Source organism: Drosophila mojavensis, unplaced genomic scaffold (assembly GCF_018153725.1).
Source record: "Drosophila mojavensis isolate 15081-1352.22 unplaced genomic scaffold, ASM1815372v1 contig_80, whole genome shotgun sequence".
Classification (NCBI taxonomy): Eukaryota; Metazoa; Arthropoda; class Insecta; order Diptera; family Drosophilidae; genus Drosophila; species Drosophila mojavensis.
Window position 1 is genome coordinate 1,220,977 of NW_025318906.1, and position 19,472 is coordinate 1,240,448.

Consider the following 19,472-nt stretch of genomic DNA (forward strand, 5'->3'; position numbering starts at 1 on the left):
CTGCACTCCTCTCTTTCTCTCTCTCTTTAACTCCTTTCAGCTTAGTATGCCAGCGGCTCAGCGAGTCGACTCAACAGCCAATATACTGTAAAGTGATTTATGTCATGTCCATGCATAGCATGCAAAAGTGCGCCTCTCTCTCTCTCTCGCTCCCTCTATCTCTTTCTTTCTTGGGTGAACTCTAATTGAGGCGATGTTTGCCTTGAGGACAGCTAAACAATTTCAAAAATATTGTGAAATTCAACTAGTTGTCAACGTAATATGAAAGGCATACACTTTTATACATCTATACGGATATGTATGTACTTTATATGTATATGTATGCATTTATATCAGTCTATCAAATGCGCAACAGCCTGAAACGCCTTTGATTAATTAACACGGTCGAACATAGCTGATAACAAAATCGAAGCAAAAATATACAATACGAAAAAAAAAAGAAGGCAGAACACTGCAGCTGGGCATTACTGACTGGAAAATACCTGCTCAGACCGTACTTTAGAGTATATAGATAACATTTATAGGTAGTGGAGCTAAGTATCAGATTAAGTATTTTTCTAGACCTAGACCTAGACCTAGACTTTGATCTGTTATACAAAGAAATACATACAAAGCAAAACCAATATGCTCTCTTTTCACTTCTTCGACATATCTAAAAATACTCTTAAGCTCTAATAAACGAGCCCAACATCGAATTGAGATGTTTTTCTTTTTATTTGTTATTGTTCACGATTATTTTGTTTATTGATTTTTGATTTTTCTGTGCACCACACACAACAAAAATGGGAAGGGCTATGGGAATAGATGACTGATTGGGTGTTTGGGGGTAAACAACGCAAGTTAGCTAAGCTTTATAGTTTACTCGGAGCAAATTGGAGCTTGAAAAGCAAAAATTGAAGTAAGAAACGAGCTCACGTTTTGATATAGTATGAAAAGTAAAAACTTGAGATATTTATAGTTTTAATAAATAACTTAATATAATAATAATAATACTAATAATAATGACAAAATAATTGTAAGTAAAAAATTAATAATTATAAATATGTAATTATTTTTAGTATATTAATATTAATTTTATTTAATATAATTGTATATCTATATTAATTATGGAATATATATCTCAATATGAAGTTCTATCTATATAGATAATATATATGTCTTCTTAAGCTTTGCTATGTATTTTTAAGGCATACTTTAAATTAATCTTCGACTCAGAGATTAGCCTAAGTCTATCTGAATTGAATTGTTTTAATTCATAAAAAAACAACTCTAAAACCATTTAAAATATTTATAATTAAACACATATACTTTTTATACTATGCATATATTACACAATATCTCTAGAGTTCTTCAGCTCTTTTGCAAACAAATGAGATTAGTTGTGGATGTCTGAAATGTGCCTCCTTCTTCTTGTTTGGATTCCGTGTTTACTTAACTGGTAGACAGGTAGAGAGCTGGCTACCTGTCAGATCTAAGAATTGTGTGTGATATTTTACAGATCTAAATGTATTTTACTGTATCAATTGCTAGAGCTCTACTGCTACTTCTACTTCTACTATGTCTTCTTCTTCTGTCTTCTGGGTTGAGACATACATCAATTTGGGTCTTTGTACAACAGCTTGAATAATTTGTTTGTGCTTCTTGTGGTTGGGTTTTCGGGGGTCTCGAATTTGAGTTTTTAATTAACGCCACGAATTTGTTTGCTTGCGCTTGCAATTGATAGAGAAAGAGCAAGATGAGACAGGTAGAGAGAGAGAGAGAGAGAGAGCTGAGAGGTCGAGTTTTTTATATTTTATTTTCATTTGATTTTTGGGAGTTCTCCTTTTATTTTGCTTTTGGGGCAAACGGTTGCCATGGCAAGTTTCATTTCGGCAACATTCTTTGCTGGCTAATTCAACATTTTGCATGCTGCAACAAATATATATATAGCAAATTCCACCAAAAAGCAGCGTCCTGACAACAAAAAACTAATAAGCAACTGCAGAGAGGCGAGCTGAGAATGCGGAGGCGGGGCGTGGGCGACTGTTACAACAGGTGAGTGGGCACACGTGGCAACCGTGGCGGCAGCACCAGCAGCAGCAGCAGCGGCAGCCAGGAGCCATCTTATGTAGCTGCAAATGTTTAGCTGGCACGCGGCTCAATCTCTGTCATCCTCTGAGAGTTATGCTTTATACAAATTCCACTGTTGGCCGCCGTCTCCCCCACGCCCCGCATTTGACTTTTGGCAATAACTGTGAATGGCTGGTTGCCAGCGCAACAGCAAATGCAAAGGGGGCGAGAAGCTGGCTGCGCCGATTTCTTAGCTCTTGTTTTTTCTCGACTATCGCCTATCGATAGGCGCCGCATAACAGGCGCCAAAAACAACTTCTGTCTATCGACTTGAGTGCCTCCCCCACCCCATTGGCCCAGCCGACCCACACACATACAGTGCTTACGCTTTTGTGGGCGGCGCTTGCATTACGCACACCAAACGCTTACCATCTCGCTCTGACTTGCAGCTGCGCAGTAGTCAGAGCGCGACAGCTAGCTATGCTCAGTGCTGCTCGCGTTAAGATGGCAGCTGCATGCTATAGTTGTCTCTCTTTTGCGCATGACACACACCCGCCGTGCAAATCAAAGCAGTCGGCAGATAGAAAAGCAGATAACGCGCGCCTTACCCGCTTTTCGCTTTTCGTTTTTCACTTGTCGATTGTTTGGCACGCCAGCCAGCCAGCTATTGGCAGAGAGGGGGGGTGAGCGAGTGGGTGGATGGGTGTGTTGGGTGTTGGCGATTGAAATCATTGTTGTCGTCAGCTTCAGCGTCACCGTCAGCGCTAGCGCCGGTGTTGGCATCGGCATCGGCATCGGCGTCGGCGTCAACGTTCTGCGTCAGCGTCAGCGCTAACGTTATCATCATCGAGTCAATTCGTTTTGATTTTTTCGCATTTGTCTCAAATGCGAGCGAGTCGCTGAACAAACGCTACGCGTAACGTTACGTATCGCAAAACGCCGTCGCTAAAAAGGCTAAGAAACCGTTATACGGGTTAACATAAACCGGAAGCAAAGTCAATTCCCATCGGACGCTCAACTAATTTTGACATCCAAAATGCCAAAATGTGCAAAAAGAAGTGCTTTCTAAGCGTGTGTCTGTGTGTGTGGGCGTGTGTTGGTAAACGACAAATGCAGCTGCTATAATTGATTCTCAGCTTAGCATACATATACATACATACATATATATTCAAGCAACAACAACAGCAACAACAAGATAACCGCAGTCTAGCTAAATTGCGGGACTTTTGTCCAGCTGTCAGTTGGTCAAACATTTCATCAATAAACGATACAATTTCCGTTCTATTGCGTGCTTACCTTCAACGTGTCTCCGAGTGTGTGTGTGTGTGTGTGCGTGAGTGTGCCTGTGTTAGTGTTAATGTGCGTGTTAGAAAACTTTTCAACTTCCGGCCAAGTGACTTCGTTTTAATTTCTTTGGCATTCATTTTTGTTTTTATGGTCAAAGGCATTTAATTAATTTTACTATGGCAATTTGAACGTCTTGCCTTTGGCCTGAACTTTGACCCCGAAGGCGGTTAACTTTTGGCTACGGCCACAGCTGCTCCTGCTCCTGCTCCTGCTGCCGCTGCCGCTGCTGCTTCAGCTGGCTTGCTCTACATACGAGTCCAGACTTTAGCCACACAGAAAGGCAACGGGGTCGCCAGGTGAGTGACGAAAGCCAAGACTTGGCTAAATTTCCAATCAGCAATTTGAGCAGCTACAAATTAGATTTGTTTTGATTTGTCGCCTGAAATAGTGAGAGAAGATTTATTGTTGGTTTTGCGGTAGAAACTTGGATTGAGTTTTGTGTATTAATAAGTAGCAGTAAGTGATACTAAATTTTATTGAGTTACTAAGGAATCTTCAATTTCTTGTTCTAGTTTCTAATTATTGCTTACAATCAAATTTAGGCAGCTGCAAATGATTTTTATTTTATTTCGAGAGATCTAGTATTAATTATATTAATTATATATAAATATATTTTACATGTCTGAGATAGGAAATAAGGCAATAATGTAAAATTTATAACAATTGGAAAGACCTCTCTAGATTCTCATTCAAGTATAAGTAATATGAATACATTGTTATGCTTTATTTATTCGAGTTTTTTCAATTAAAATATTACTTTTATATAAACATTTTATTATGATTTAAGTGCTATGAGTATTTAGTTTATTATTTCATTGATTCGTTAAAGATAAACAGGTTTGAGAGGCCCATAAAGGAGGAAAAACTACTTCACCTACTACCTTGCCTGTTTCTCTCTAAATTTACGTTAGACATAATGTTCATATTCTAAAGTAAAGTTCTCTTCAGCTACATATCTAGCTCTTTCTTAGCTTTTAACTTATTTGCTGTCTGTATATCCCTTCCATTCATTATAATTTATTTTCATATTCCAAATCAAGAGAGTAGAGACTTGTAATCTATATATATCTAGATTTCCAACATTTAAATTAATATTTCTCCCGTTTCAGCGCCGCCAACGTCAAATGATTGACATGTAAACGAGTTGCACATGAAATTTACTACACTGTGATAGACGAAGTATACGAGCAGACATCCAATTGGAGTCTGCCCCAACAACTGGGATTCAATTTAATTGAATTTCAATAAGAATTAAGTAAACACTGAGAGAAGAGAAAAGGCGACAAACTGTCGACGCTATCCATACGCAACTTTTCGGCAAGCATGCTGAACAATCTTGGGGCCAATGTGCTGGGTAAGTGCAAAGTAAATATAAGAGAAAGAGAGAGCGAGAGAGAGAGAGAGAGAGAGAGAGAGAGAACTGTACAAGATAGTTGCTAATATATAATAATAAATGCATTAAACTCGCTTCGATTGGCCATAATTAAACTAATTTTTTGAACATACTGTGTGTGTGTGACTGTGTGTGTGTGTGTGTGCACCTTACTTCCGACTCACAGAGTCTCAGAGAGCAATCCCTACTGCTAAATGGCCTATAATTGATATGTCTAAGCGAGGCTGGTGCTGGCCTGGCGCTTGCATTTAGCAATAATTAAGTTGTATTTAACTAAATTCTTTATTATTATGATTAGCTGTAAAGCAGGTGTGCACACACACACACACACACACGCACACACACACACACGCACACCTGTTAATTGGCATAATTGCCCTTTTACATGCTTCTCCCCAAACATAATTATCAGTTTATATTTATGCGCCACTCATATATCTATGGCAATTTTTTCCAAACCGCATTGTTGATCAATTTTTCAAGCACTTTCAATTTCGGCAATCAAATTTTATAGCTGCAAATGCAACTTGCTGCAACTTTTGCTGGCGCTGCTGCCACTGCTGCAGCACTCGAATGAATTATGTGGCGCGCTTTTATTGAATATATTTTTCGCCTTTCGCCTTTCTGTAATTAATTACTTTTATTAATTTATTACCATGCAATATGAGCAAAGTGCTCTGCTGTGCGGCTAACGCGGCGTATGCGCAATTTATGCTTTTACACTTTTTCCACAACTGTTTCATTGTTTTCGCTGCATGCGGCGACAAAGAGAATTATATTCCATATAGAGATAATTTGTGTAAGAGTTGTAAATTATTGCAAATATTGTTATTTAATAAATAGTTATTCGTATTCAATAAATAGTGAAATATTTATGGCTTGGAGAGAGAATCTGGTAAAAATATGTCTTTGGTAGAAATTCTTTTGATAATATGTAAATATTTTGTTGAATTAATATATATAAGAATTAATAAAAATATTACTTTAATATTCACGAAATGCACTATAAATATTTTTAAAATATTTTTTAAAGCAAAAATTTTCTTTAAAAATATATAATAAATATATATATAAAAAAAAAAAAAAAAAAAAAATTCTATTGACTATCGAATAAAGCAGAGCACACAAATTTTCATAAGATATAACAAATGAATGGAACGATAATTGAAAATAAACTTAAATCAAAGGATAGAAAGTCGTCTTTCTTAAAAAAAATAAAATAAATATCATAATTTTACATAAACATATTCTTTTTATTTAAATATAAATATTATAATTTTAATTTTTTTTTAATATAGCTAAGGACAATGAATCATTTAGAATTTCTATAAAATAAAGTGGTTTTTATATAAAAAAGCTCGATAGAAAGCATAGCAAAATACATAGGTATATGTATAAATTTATAGAGTTTTGTATCGACCTATGTATACGATCTCTAAATTGCTCGAAATGTCAAGTCTCTCGCTTTAATAGCTGCGAAATGAGGGAGAGTAGACAAAAACAATTTAACTAAACTTTGCAAAGATTTTGAAGATATAGACGAAGGTAAACTGTGAGCCTTTGCTTATCTGAACTCCAGCTGATTAGCTTCTGTCGATTTCCACTCCCCAACTCAGAAGATATTTCCTAGAGTATGCCCTAGCCCTACACACGCCATACTTCAATTTCAAGCGCATTCACACTACTCGCTTCGCTCGCTATAAATTTCAATAATATTTTGTCAGCCAAAGCGAAAAATCCTTCAGTTGTTGTTTTTGTTGGCCCTTTTTTGGGACAAGTGAAATCCTTTGCCGACTGCAGCTGTTTTCTGCACAAAACTAATAAATTTCATAAGCTCAACAACAGCAACAACAACAACAACAACAACAACAATAAACTGTCAACTACAGCAACAACTTGGCGAAAGCAACAGACGCGCGACAACAATTTGCATATTACGTATACGCAGCGTGGGCCATAGCCAGTTGCCAGTTGAGCTGAGAGACAGAGGGAGAGAGAGGGAGAGTGTTAGAGAGGGGGAGAGAAGCACTGGCCCGAGGCTTGCTCAATTAAGCACAATTTGCATGCGAAAAGCAAGGAGCGCGCGCGCGACATCTAAATGTTCCCCATTTTGGACCAAAATAAAACAACAACAAAACGAAAAAACTTTAAATCGTTTCGACAAAACATTTCGACTCCAACGCGACTCGCTCGCTCATTGTTACGCAACTTTTTGCATGGCCTGGGCTTAATTAAATTAATTTCACGATTGCATTTGTAATTTTTCTGCCTGCCAGCCAGCCAGCCAGCCACGCCCACACGCAGTCAACTATGCCGGCTTGTGCGTTGGCATTTTTGCGGTCGCCTGTTGAAATATGTGAATTCGCGTTGCCCTCTTCGAACTGCCCCCACCCACGGCCCAGCCCCTGCCCCGCCTACAGCTTCGCTTTGTGCCAGGCTTCAAATTTGTATCGAAATGTTTTGTGGCTGCTGCAACTGTTGCTGCGGTTTCTCTGGCCTACCTAACGCTCCCCCGCCCCGCCCGTTTCACCCACTCTCTCTCTCTCTCTCTCCCACTCGTGCAAGCCCGGCGAACCGCACAATTTCCAAATTTCAATAATTATGCACAGTGCGTTTGCAGCTGACGTTCTGAATGCCATAGTCCTTGCTAGTCCTTGCTGCCATATATTTTGCGGCAGATATTTGCATTTAGTGCAACAACTGCAACGGCACCGCAGCTGCAGCTGCAACAGCCACTGCAGCCACTGCAACTGCAACTGCAGCTGCAGCTGCAGCAGCCGCTAAACTGATTGTGCAAATTGCTTGCGCGATAAATTCATGTTTGCCAATTTTAATTAATTAATCGCTTTGTGCGGTTTTCAACGCCCAGCCAAAATGGCCGCCCCATTGCCCATGCACACACACACACATGCACACACACATACATGCATTCGTGCACCTTTATATAGCGCTTACAGAGCATTCAACTAATGTCACAGCAATGCGATTTCACATTAGACAATTAGAGACTTTTACATCAATGATTGATTCCATACATCCAATTAGAAAGAGATAGAGGAATAGCAGGAAAGAGTTATAGTGATATGAATATGATACAACAAAGAAAGAGCAAAAGAGAGAGAGAGAGCTAGGCGGGAACATATATGAGATGGAAATGAAAAGAATGAGAAATCAATGTATGAGCATATATAGAGAGAAATAGAGAAAAAGAATAAGAGAAACCTGAGACAGTGGCAGGGAATGACACACATATATGTTATGAAAAAGAGAAATATATATATGAAATTATAGGAAGAAGAGTGAGAGATATTACCATCTACATATAGAAAAAGAAAAGATGAATAGATAATGGAAAAGAGAGAGAGAGAGAGAGAGAGAGAGAGAAACTGAAAATAATATACATCTATTCATATTTATATATAGAGACAGTGAAAGAAACATAAGCACATGAAGAAACATAAATTAATGTCGTGAGTGTGACATAATGAGAGAGATAGACAGAGAGAGAGAGAGAGAGAGAGAGAGAGATAGAGACAGAGAGAAAACGCAGATTTGGCATCAATATAAAGGCAAAGAAAAAGAGATTAAGTGATTGATTTACTCTCTCTCTCTCTCTCTATCTCTCTCTCTCTGTCTCTCAGACTGCCTGATAAGATTGACGACGTGACTGATGAGCAGTTGACTGAAGTACTGATTGACCAACTGGATGGACAGATAGGAGACAATTATAGAAGAGAATTTCCATTAGACTTAGATAAATGTAAGGCGACAATTTTTGCTTAAGTAGATAAGCAGTTCTTCCCCTACCCCCATTATTTTCTAATCCCATCCCTAATAAATGTATTATGATTCATTTACATTGAATGTTAACATAATCAACATTCCCATGTTAGCTGTTAGCTCAATGATTGCTACTGGAAGAGATGCAGATTCTGTAGACTCGGCAAACATTTGGCTAGCCAAGTGTCTCAGGCTCACGCAGATTTACAGTTGCAGTGGCAATTGCATGCAGTGCAGTGGTGCAGTGCAGTAGCTGCAGCAGTTTGCAGTTTGCAATTTGCAATTTGCTTTGCTTTTCGCATTTGTGTGCCACAACAGTAAAAAGTTTTTGGACCCGAAGCTGGACCAAAGCGAGTGAGATTTCAAGAATTGGCGCGATTTTAACAGAGCTGCGGGCCGAGCGACGTCCAACTCAAATTCAAACTCGAACTCTGCGCTGAAGGAAGCTGCACACATGAATGCTAAAAGTCGCACTTCTGCTTCCTCTTCCCCTTCAGTTTTGCTTAGTCGAAAGCCATTTCCGAGCCGAAGTTGCGGCCGCAGTCGAGCGTAAACTGTTTGGCCAGAGATCGCACCTAAACAACGCGCCTTAAATTTACTAAGCACGACTGACTCAAAGAGCTGCACAGCCGAAAGCTACGGCCAGAGCTCGACTCCGGCTCCGACTCTGAATCAGCTACCAAATTCCTCCACTTTGGCCCTGTTACAGTTGCATTTGACAGTTGGCCAACGGCGTTTTAACTGTAAAAGTTGCTGCTGCAATGCTCAACATTGCCGGCTGGGCTGGCAAAGAGAGTATATTGGTTTGAAATACGTTCGAGCGGCTCTCAGTGTGCGATTGTGTTGCTTGTACTGCAGTGTGAGATGATTTTGTACTCTTTCATATAATGAATATAGGGAGCATATTGGTTTCTGTTTGAAATATGTAGACTGTATTGCTGAATGTATATAGAAAGTATATTGGTGTTGGTGTGTGTCAGTGTGTGTGATTGCTCTTCTTATTCATTCTTATGCTTATACTCGCTCAGTGGATAATGAGAGTAATTTGCTTCTGTTTGATCTATGCTCTCGACTTGCTGTCACTGAGTCAAGAGTCTCTTCTTATCATTATACTCAGCCATGCATTGAAAAAGAAGAGTATATCAGTTTAGCTGTATATGTGTCTATGTCAGTAAATATAAATGTTCGTTCGTTCGTCTGTTGTTATGCTTGTGTGTGTGGGAGTTTGCTGGGATTCACTTTTGCTTACTCTATTGCTCGTCTATATTAAGAGCTAAGGAGCCAAGGGGAGTATATTGATTATCCTCGCCTGCCTAGAAATTTTAAATAATAATATATATGCTGTTGCATATAATATACATATGTAGCGTGTCTCTTCCTCTTCTTGAGCGAGTATGGCGCAGTCATATCTGCCCATCCCCTATGTTCTGCCTTTACTTAGCTGCCTCTTTTTCAATATTTTTATTCAATATTTGACAAATATACAATGTTGCAAGCTGTCTCTATATGAGTGCGTGTGTGTGTGTGTGCGAGAGAGTGTGTGTTTGTTGCGTGTGTTGGCTTGTGTGCTATCTGCGTCATGTCGTGAGCATATCGGGCGCGTCAAAAAATCGCTAATGAACAGTAGCTGCGCTGGGTGTATGTGTAAAAATTAGCACTTTGCTGGCAACGCTTTAAAAGCGACTGAGCAGCAACAAGACTCACAACAACAACAGCAGCAACAGCAACAACAGCTACAACTGGCTTTAGTCTAAGTCTATCAGAGACGACAACAACAACGAACAAGAAACATCAAAACAACAACAAAAACTTTCCCGCTCTTTATGCCCTGTACTGGGAGTTTACAGGGTATGCGGCACTTTGAGCAAATGCTTGTGAGAGACGAAAAGAAACAACAAGTTTGAGTTGTTCTTACTAGATAATTTCTCTAAGTAAAGCATTCAGTTAGATATTCAGATATTCCAGTCTACTCTCCGGCCACTTTTAGCTGAAGGAAAATATTTACATAGGCTATAATCAATATACAGCAAGCATTTGATAGGCTTGACTACAAAGTATCGAGCTCAATAAATACTCAATTCACAGTTGAATGCTTAGAGAATTGTTGAAGGTTGCAGCCAGCTCAGATTCAGCTCAGGCTTAACTTTCGCCTCGTAAACTGGGCAAACTCAAGGACTGTAAAAGCCATAGCTCTTGTTTGGGTATTCATGCATATATACCAATACAGATTACAGATTATAGTTTGCATGGACTATATCAATATCTCAATCTCATTGATTCTCTTCAACTCACTTTAAGGTGAAACAGCTTAGAATCAATCAGAAAATATTTGTAAATGTCGACTCACAGTGCAAAAGGAATATCAAAGCACAGGATATATGAAAAGAAGAGATACAAATTCGAATCGAGTCAGATTAGACTCGCTATGTTCTACTCTTGCTTAGACCATAGCAGTGACACTGTCGAACCATATCCCAAAATTTATATTTATGAGACGAACCCATCTGGCAACACTACAAGGGTATATATGCTATATATGTATATATACTATATACTATATATGTATGTATGCACATTTTAAGCATTTCCAGGGTATCTGCTAGTCGCTCACTTTATGCCAAAAACACCTGTGTTTCATGCGGCGCTGCACTCGTTCCTCGTTTTATGAGCTGTGAGACTGTCGGAGCAGCTACTAAATGCCAGCTAGTTAGTCAACAGCCTCCAGCTTCCAGCTTCCAGTTTTCTTCGCTTTGCCCAATGCCTCTTTCCAATGGCATTTCCAGTTTGTGAGGCACCGCCTATTCACCTGTTGCTGCTGCAGCAGCCAGCAGCCAGCAGCCAGCAGCGGCTACTCGAATCGAACCTTGTGAAGTTGCCGAAATTTTAACAAGTCCATTTCGAAAACAATAAAAATCATTCAGATGCTGCGCGCGAACAGGCCAAAGATCAAAGTCGGCAAATAGAGTAAGCGACTTGAAAGGGTATCGCGTAAAGGGTGTAGAGTAGATATCGAAATTGTTCAGAAATCGCTTGCATTACTCTGGAGACTAGTATTACTTTAAGTATGGGAAGGGATTGAGAAAGGGTATATCCAGTATCTGATATGCAGATATACCCTGTACTAAATACTTTGCATTGGCTTCACAAAGTACAGTCGCCCACACAGAAGATACACATGTATTTACTCTATATACTCTCCTATTTATGGTAGGTATTGATTGTCGACTAATTAGATGCCCTATAGATAGGAAAGAGTACTTTATATATTTTATAAATATTACTACCTTTGGCTCACATAGACATTTTAGATATTCTGTACACCCTGCATAGAGTATAGAGTGTTCACTTATGCTTCACATATGGCATCACATTTCTCTTGCAAGAGAAAGTGCATACAGATCTCTCCATTCAAGTAGATTATGTACTCTACATAATGTATACCCCATCATTAGTATGAGATATTATGTATCATAAAGTACTCACGCCTATGCACAGCATACGAGCTACCCTACATGCCCCACCTACACCTTATATACTCTGCCTTATGAAAAATTGCAATAAGCTGCTAGAAAGAGTATTTACTGCTACATACTATATATATAGGCTCCCAGACTCTACGCGATTTCCAATACTTTTCGCTTTCAGCAGAACTTGCACAAAACACCCACACAGTGCCCTTCACACACACACACACATCTCTGCATATACCCTATCCCTATGCATAATGATTATGAACGAAATATCCATGACAGCATCTCTTGTCAAAGAGTCGTGCCCAAAAAGGCAAAAGCCATAGACGAGAGTTCGCATCAACTGGCGATGAGTAAATGTTTGACTTGTAGCAGCAGCAGCAGCAGCAGCGCAAGAGTTGAACACACACTCACACACACACACGTACAACTCTCTCACAGGCAGCGCCTCGCACATACATGTTAAAAAATTCCAGACGCTGAACTCAGCTTCAGCTTCAGCTTCAGTTACAGATCTCAACACAAGCATCGACTGCTTCTTCTTCTTCTTCTTCTCTTTTTTTGTATTTGTATTTGCCTATGATTTCGTGTTTTCTTTTATATATATATACCTTTATATATATTGTGATATTTCCCAAAAAATATAAGAGTAGACAGACAACGCGTTACGTAGCCAAAAAGGTAAAAATCGCTGTTCAAAGGGGTTAAGCGCACAGCCTCCGCTAGCCAAAGTCTATGGGTGTGTGTGTGTGTGTGTCTCGCACCTCTCTGAGCTGCTGCTGCCGTTTTTGGCATCGTTTTTTTTTCTCTCTCCTGCGTTTTGAATGACAGGTTGTTGAAAAATTGAATTCGATTCGAGCGGGCCAAAACAGTTCGCGCTCAGCTCTAAAACAAGTCGGAATCGAGCTCAACTCGCGCGGCGCGACGGCAAAATAAATCACAGAAAAACGCGAGAACAAAACGTAAATGAAATCAAAATAATAAATAATAAATAACAAATATATAGGAAAACATACAAAAATTGCGCATTCGGTGTCAAAAATTCGAACGGAAAAACAAACAGAAAATCGCGTCGGCATTTCGCCTCCGACAGTGAGCGCCAATTGTGAGTGTGCCTCCTCCGTTTTCACCCTTTGCATTTATAATTCGGGTGAATGCCTCAACAGCATTTAAATTTAATCAAATTCAATTTGTCATCTAAAACTCCGAAATTGATTTAAGCAAGGGAAAGGAACTTTCAGCTGATAGTTTTCTGTAAATATTTATGAAATACTTCGTAAAGTTTGTTTTCTAAAAATCTAGAATTGATTGCTTAATAGAGAAATAAACACATTTGACAGTTGACAACGTTGAAGTAAAATAAATTAAATATTAATACTTAATATTCTCTAATATATGATAATGATAATAGTTAATTTAAAATGTTTAATGATTATGTATAAGATACATACATACTACAAATATGATAATCTGTGAAATCAGTGAAAAGAGCTTAAGGAGTCCTTAGACTATGTGCCAGACAGACAGAATTATGAGATAATAATTTTTTAAATCCCACAAAATCGACGAAGTTAAGATCATTTATGGGATACAAATAAAAATAAGTGAATGTGATCTATAAGGATATTCCAATGATATCTAACAAAACTTATAATTATATATGTATGAATGTATCAATGCGTTTTCTTAGCTTCTGAAAAGATTTATCGTATTCGATATGATAGATTCATAGAAGTGTTTGTTGAGTTATTGCTCTTCTTATTGATCCTCTGTAGATAGTCCAGCTCTTAGCCAAGAAATAAATCAATTTGTATATGCAAATATTATTATTCAACAACAGCTTTTAAAAAGCCTCTCCCTGAAGTTCCCTCTCTCTCTGTATATTTTCTCCACTTTTCTCTTATATGCTCTCACTTTTGCCGTCACTCTCCCTATCCGCTCTCTCACTCAACGTCTATATCACATACAATAACTACCTTTACCTTTCAACTGAATGTCTACCTCTCTCTCTCTCTCGAACTCCTTCTCCTACTGTCTATTGCTTTATATAACATTTGCTAACTTTAAACTAATCTCTCTCTCTCTTTCTTTCTCCGATCTTTCCCTTCTCACTCACTCGATAGGCCCCAAGGATTGTGATCTACCCAAGGCAGCAATCACAGCTCTGCACGCGGGCGTCAACAGCTTCGGCCAACTGCCCGTGCCACCAAATATCGCTGATTTAGGTGGCGGTGGTGCTGGACCTGGTGGTGGAGGTGGACCAGGTGGCGGAGGAGGAGGAGCAGCAAGTTTGGGCGGCGTTGCGCGGCTGCATGTGACAGGCGGACTGTGCGATAATAGCAATGCCCTAAATGGTGCAAGCAACCACAACAACAACAACAACAACAATAACAACAGCAACAACAACAACAATAGCAACAACAACAACAACAATATGCAACAACAGGATCAGGTGAGCAAGCGCTGAGCGAGAGCGAGAGAGAGAGCGTGTGCGAGGGGGAGGGGGAGGCAGTGTTGCTCTCTCACTCTCTTTCTCTCCCATACTCTGTTTACCGCTCCACTATTCTCCCCCTGCCAGCCTCTCTCTCACTCTCACTACAAGCTACAGAATTTTTTAATAATCCATGTTCTTTTCGATGTTTTTTTCCTCAAAAAAAAAAAAAAAAAAACTGCTAAATAAAATCCAATTCGAAAACCAATCAAAAAATCGTTAAAAAAAATCTATGCGAATGTGTAAATTCTGTGTGTAAAAAATAAAATAAAACATAAAATATATATCTTATGTGCAATGATAAATAATAAAAAAAAAAAGTAAGTGTGATTTTATTTCTCTATTTAAAGAAAACAGTTTATTTATTTATTTTGTATCGTTTAATTTGTAGTTGAAATAATTTAGTGCCTGTTATTATTCAATTGAACTTAACTCATGTTGTTGTTCTTGTTGCTGTTGTAAATTTGCACAGATTTGTTTTTCACAATACTAAAGCCACGCCCCGTGCGCCCCTCTCTGGCCATCTGCTTGTCTCTTTGCAGCACCTGGATAAAAACAAACAGAAGCGACATCGCACACGTTTCACACCTGCTCAATTAAATGAGCTGGAGCGCTGCTTCTCCAAGACCCACTATCCGGACATCTTCATGCGCGAGGAGATTGCCATGCGTATTGGCCTAACCGAGTCGCGTGTCCAGGTGAGTCGCCCCCCAGTTATCAGTCACTGCTCACCTTCTGTTCCTGTTACCCGTAAGCCTCTCTAACTGCTGGCAAAGTTTTTGCGGCTTTGTTGCGGCATTGGCCTGTCACATTTGACTCGCAGTTAGCCCCATCGACAGGCAGCTCTGTCTGTCCGCCTGTCCCTCTGACACGCGAACGTTTAGCGTGACAGGACATTTTGCACGCGCGCAACCGCAGACAAAATCCATATCAAATCGCGATTTCAACTCTAACTACTTTAAAAGTTTTCAGAGATTTAAAGAGAGAGAGAGAGAGAGAGAGGGAATCGAAATTTAACGACTAGTTAAAAGTGCAGTTAGATTAAAATTTATTCGATATAGTTATTTCAAATAATACCTAAAGACTTTTCTGATCAAAGTCAAAACTTCTTTCAATTGAAAAGTCTATTGAAATATATTTTAGTTACTTAACTTTCAGTCAACATTCAATGAACATCAGTTGGGAGCTTAATAAACACAATATTTTAATATATATAGTACTATACCATATGTTATTTATTATATCAAATTTAGCATTTGCTCCGCTTCAATCAGTTTCTATTAATATATACGTCATTCCATGCGCTCTTCATAACTGTATTGTAAATTTCTAAAATATTTACGAACCGTTTTCGCTTATATAGTATTACTAATTAGCTCATAAACATTTTGTTTATTTATTCAACAAACAATTAGCAGGCAAATATATATGAAATGGATCTTAAAACTGTGCAGTCAATATATATTTGAAGGGGCATCAAATTGTAGCACAGATTGAAGTAATAAATTCATAAATATATAAGTATAAGTATATATAGAGCAAAAGTTTATAGATATCAGAAAGAAATTTTAGCCTATTTCCTGAATAATTTACATAAGAAACAGAGAACTGATGAACCTAGTTTCAATCAGACTTAATTTTTGCCTACCTTTAATAGAGTTATAAAGAGTTTAATCGATTGTCAAATATGCATAGAAATATTCCTCTTTGAGTTTTCAATATTCTCTTTAAAGTTGCTCATACTGTTGAATAGGATATCTTGCGTCTCATCTGATATTCCCTATTCCCTTTTGTTTATGTTTTCCCTCTTCATTATACCCTGAACCCATTGAAAATGGGAAATCAGGGTATAATGGTTTTGTTAAAAGTATGTAACAGGCAGAAGGAGGCGTGGCAGACCCCACAAAGTATATATATTCTTGATCAGGGCGACGAGCTAAGTCGATTTGGCCCTGTCCGTCTGTCTGTCCGTCCGTCCGTCCGTCCGTCCGTCCGTCCGTCCGTCCGTCCGTCCGTCCGTCCGTATGTATGAACGCGTCGATCTCAGAAGATATAAGAGCTAGAGACTTGAAATTTTTTTCCTAGGTCCGTGTATATCACGCGCATATCAAGTTTTTCTTTTTATATCGATAACTACTCCCGATATTTTTATTATCGATTCAAACCCTTATCGAAAGCTAGTTATTTAATTATATCTCCTACACCTTTGAAGCTAGAGCTTGCAAATTTTAAATGTAGACTTATATGTATTTTATATAATTTCGATTTTTATTGTTATTTACCCCCCACCCCTATATCCACCCCCTCACCCTCACCTTTGTAAAAGGCGTATTTCAAGTACTAGAGACTTGGGCTTTGGAATGTACATACATTTTTACCATATGATTACGCTCTGAAAGTTTCATTAAGATTGTACGTCTAAAAATTAAATTATTCAGCAAATAAATTCTTATAATGTTGCCCAGACTACAGCGCAGCCCAAGCGCAGTCGCTGCTTACTGCGCAGTTAGCAGAGCGCGTTCTAATACGTGCGTGTGTATGTATGTGTGTCGAAAAGAAGTGCAGACTGATTAGAATATCAGATTAGAGGGTTCAGGGTATATCCTAGTCGAGCAGTCTCGACTAGAGTCTTCTTACTTGTTTTTATATGGAATTTTTTGTTTTTTTTTTTATTATTTTCTGCTCTCGCTTTAATTCACAATTTTCACTCATTTTTATGAGCATTTTGGCTGCACTCGGCGCCATTTAAGCGCACGAAAATTATATTTTATTAAAGCACATAAAGTCACATTTAGACGGCGCTGTGCTCCCATCTGCCCAGTTGTCCCTCTCCATCTCCCCATTCGCTCTTCTCTCCTCTCCTTGTGCGACTTATGACTGCCGCAGCTAGCACAAAAACTTTACCCACACACACACACACAAGCACAGAGTGTGTGTGAGAGAGAGACAGGGCGAGAGCATTATCCTTTTGCGGCTGGCAGCCGCTCCCTTCAGGCAGGCGCTGTTGGCATTATCCTGGCTGGGCGGCATGTCCTTTGGCATTGCGGGCGGCGGGCTTTTGTTTGTTTATGCGACAATCGAATTTACTGCTTCATTAAATTTGTGTTTAAGCTTCCGCTTCCTGCAGTGAGACTACTGTGCCTCTCCCTCTCCTTCTCACCCGCACACTCTCACGCCAACGCTGGCTTGCTGCCTTGCTCTCTTGCTCTTTGTGTGAAACTATGCATTGAATTGTTTTGCGGTTTCAATGAATGCCAAAAACTTTGCTCAGCCTTTGAATTCTAATGGCTGCCCCCACTCACTCTCTGTTGCACTCGCTCTCATTGCTGCGCTCTTAGCTAAACAATTAGCTGTTGCTGGCCTCGTCTCCTTTTTCACCTAACGGATGTTTTGCTTTCAATGTCTTTGTATGGCCGCCTTCGCCTCTAGTTTCGCTCTCTTCCATTTGTGCTGTCGCCTTGAGCCTATTTTTAGCTCTTGCCTGCGAATAACGGATGTTTTGCTTTCAATGAGTGCCAAGTAGTGTGGTTTGACTCCTGTAGGCTGTCTCTCTATCTCTCTCTCTCCCTCTCACATGAGTGAGGGCCAAAAAGTTAACTATGACTTCTTATGATTCCGTCCCCCTTTCTCACTCTCTCACTCGCTCTCTCTTGTGTCCGCTTTGGCTTAACAATTAGCTGCTGACCAAGCAGACACACACACACACACCCTCATCATTCTTTCTTATTTTTTCTGTGCCTCTTTTCGCGCGCGCCTAACGGATGTTCTACTTTGATAAATTGTTTTTAATAATTGCGTATCAGTGTCTGGCTGTTAATGTATCCTGTCTGCTGCCTCAAAGGGGGGGTCGCAAGAATAATGCCGGGTTGCTGCTGTTCTCTTTGTTGTTGTTGTTCTTGTTGCTGTTGCTATTAACACGCTATAATGTTTGATTTTTCGTTTGTCGTTTGGCTTTTGCGGCTTATTGTATGTCAGCCCTTTGGATTAGCAGGGACTTATTGTAGCTGCCTCACGACTCAGCCTCTGCCTCTGCCTCTGCCTCTGCTTTCCTCTACCCCACTCTCTCTCTCGCTCTCTTTCTCTTTTGCCCCCTGTTAATAAAATTAGCATATAAATTAAGTTTGCATGCTGGTTTTTATACCACTGTACGACACACACACACGCACACTCCCACACACATGCATTACATATTTTCTATATATACTATTTGAAAAATCTTGAAAAAGGCGTGGCACGCCCACTATTTGAGCGCTTACATTTGATATTCACACACACGTCTGGCCCTAAATCAATCTGCAAGGATTTGCAGCTAATGACGGCATAAAGACAGCCCCAACTGCCACTTGCTAAAAGGATGCCCCAAAACACAAAAAAAGGATGTGGGAGTCTTAACACGTAAAGCAAGTCAAGCCAAAGCCGAGAGTGTGTGTGTGAGTGTGTCGGCTGTGTGTGCGTTTGTGCGTGTTGGCTGCATAAGTTATGAAGCTCACGTAGCTAGACGTGGCTGGATATAGGCAACAGGATATGCGATATAGTTGGCATATGAGCGCTTAATTATGCAGCAAATATATACTACGCATATATATATATAGTAAAATATATATTTAATATATACATATATAAATATACACTCATGGTCAAATTAATAGGTGTGACCCAAAGATTCTAGCATATTTTAGAATAATTACGGTTTGACAACATCTATCAGCACGAAATTTTTTTGTTAGGTATGGCCACACTATTTAAAAAGGAAATAGGTAAATCCCCCCAAAAAAATTTACTCGCTAAAAAGTTTTGGCTGTTATACATTCTCTACCTCAAAATCGACCTGGACACATTAATAGGTGTGTTTAACTAAACAAAAAATTATTAAAATATTAAAGTGTTTTTGAGTAAGCAAACGTAGTATTTTTATTGAATATAATTTGATTGAAGCATCAAC

The 19,472-nt window shown here is 39.1% G+C and overlaps 2 protein-coding genes across 6 annotated transcripts in view; one reads left to right on the plus strand and one right to left on the minus strand.

The window, feature by feature from the left end:
- Nucleotides 1-3,461: 3,461 nt before the first annotated feature.
- The window catches only part of LOC6578347 (calcium and integrin-binding family member 2), a 38,460-nt gene continuing 22,449 nt past the window's right edge, over nucleotides 3,462-19,472 (minus strand). Inside the window, exon 6 of the mRNA XM_044010508.1 lies at nucleotides 3,462-3,775. Within this exon, the coding sequence (XP_043866443.1) occupies nucleotides 3,753-3,775 (23 nt within the window). The 3' untranslated portion in view covers nucleotides 3,462-3,752. The remainder of the gene's footprint in view (nucleotides 3,776-19,472) is intronic.
- Nucleotides 3,604-19,472, plus strand: part of LOC6578346 (homeobox protein orthopedia) — a 29,529-nt gene continuing 13,660 nt past the window's right edge. For 2 of the 5 annotated variants that reach the window (XM_032730262.2, XM_044010505.1), the window contains exons 1-4: nucleotides 3,604-3,692; nucleotides 4,506-4,750; nucleotides 14,163-14,491; nucleotides 15,073-15,228. In XM_032730262.2, coding sequence (XP_032586153.1) covers nucleotides 4,720-4,750; nucleotides 14,163-14,491; nucleotides 15,073-15,228 — 516 coding nt within the window. In that variant the 5' untranslated portion in view covers nucleotides 3,604-3,692; nucleotides 4,506-4,719. Of the gene's footprint in view, nucleotides 3,693-4,505; nucleotides 4,751-13,039; nucleotides 13,145-14,162; nucleotides 14,492-15,072; nucleotides 15,229-19,472 lie in introns of those variants that run through there. The other 3 variants (XM_044010504.1, XM_044010506.1, XM_044010507.1) reach the window with 2 other exon arrangements.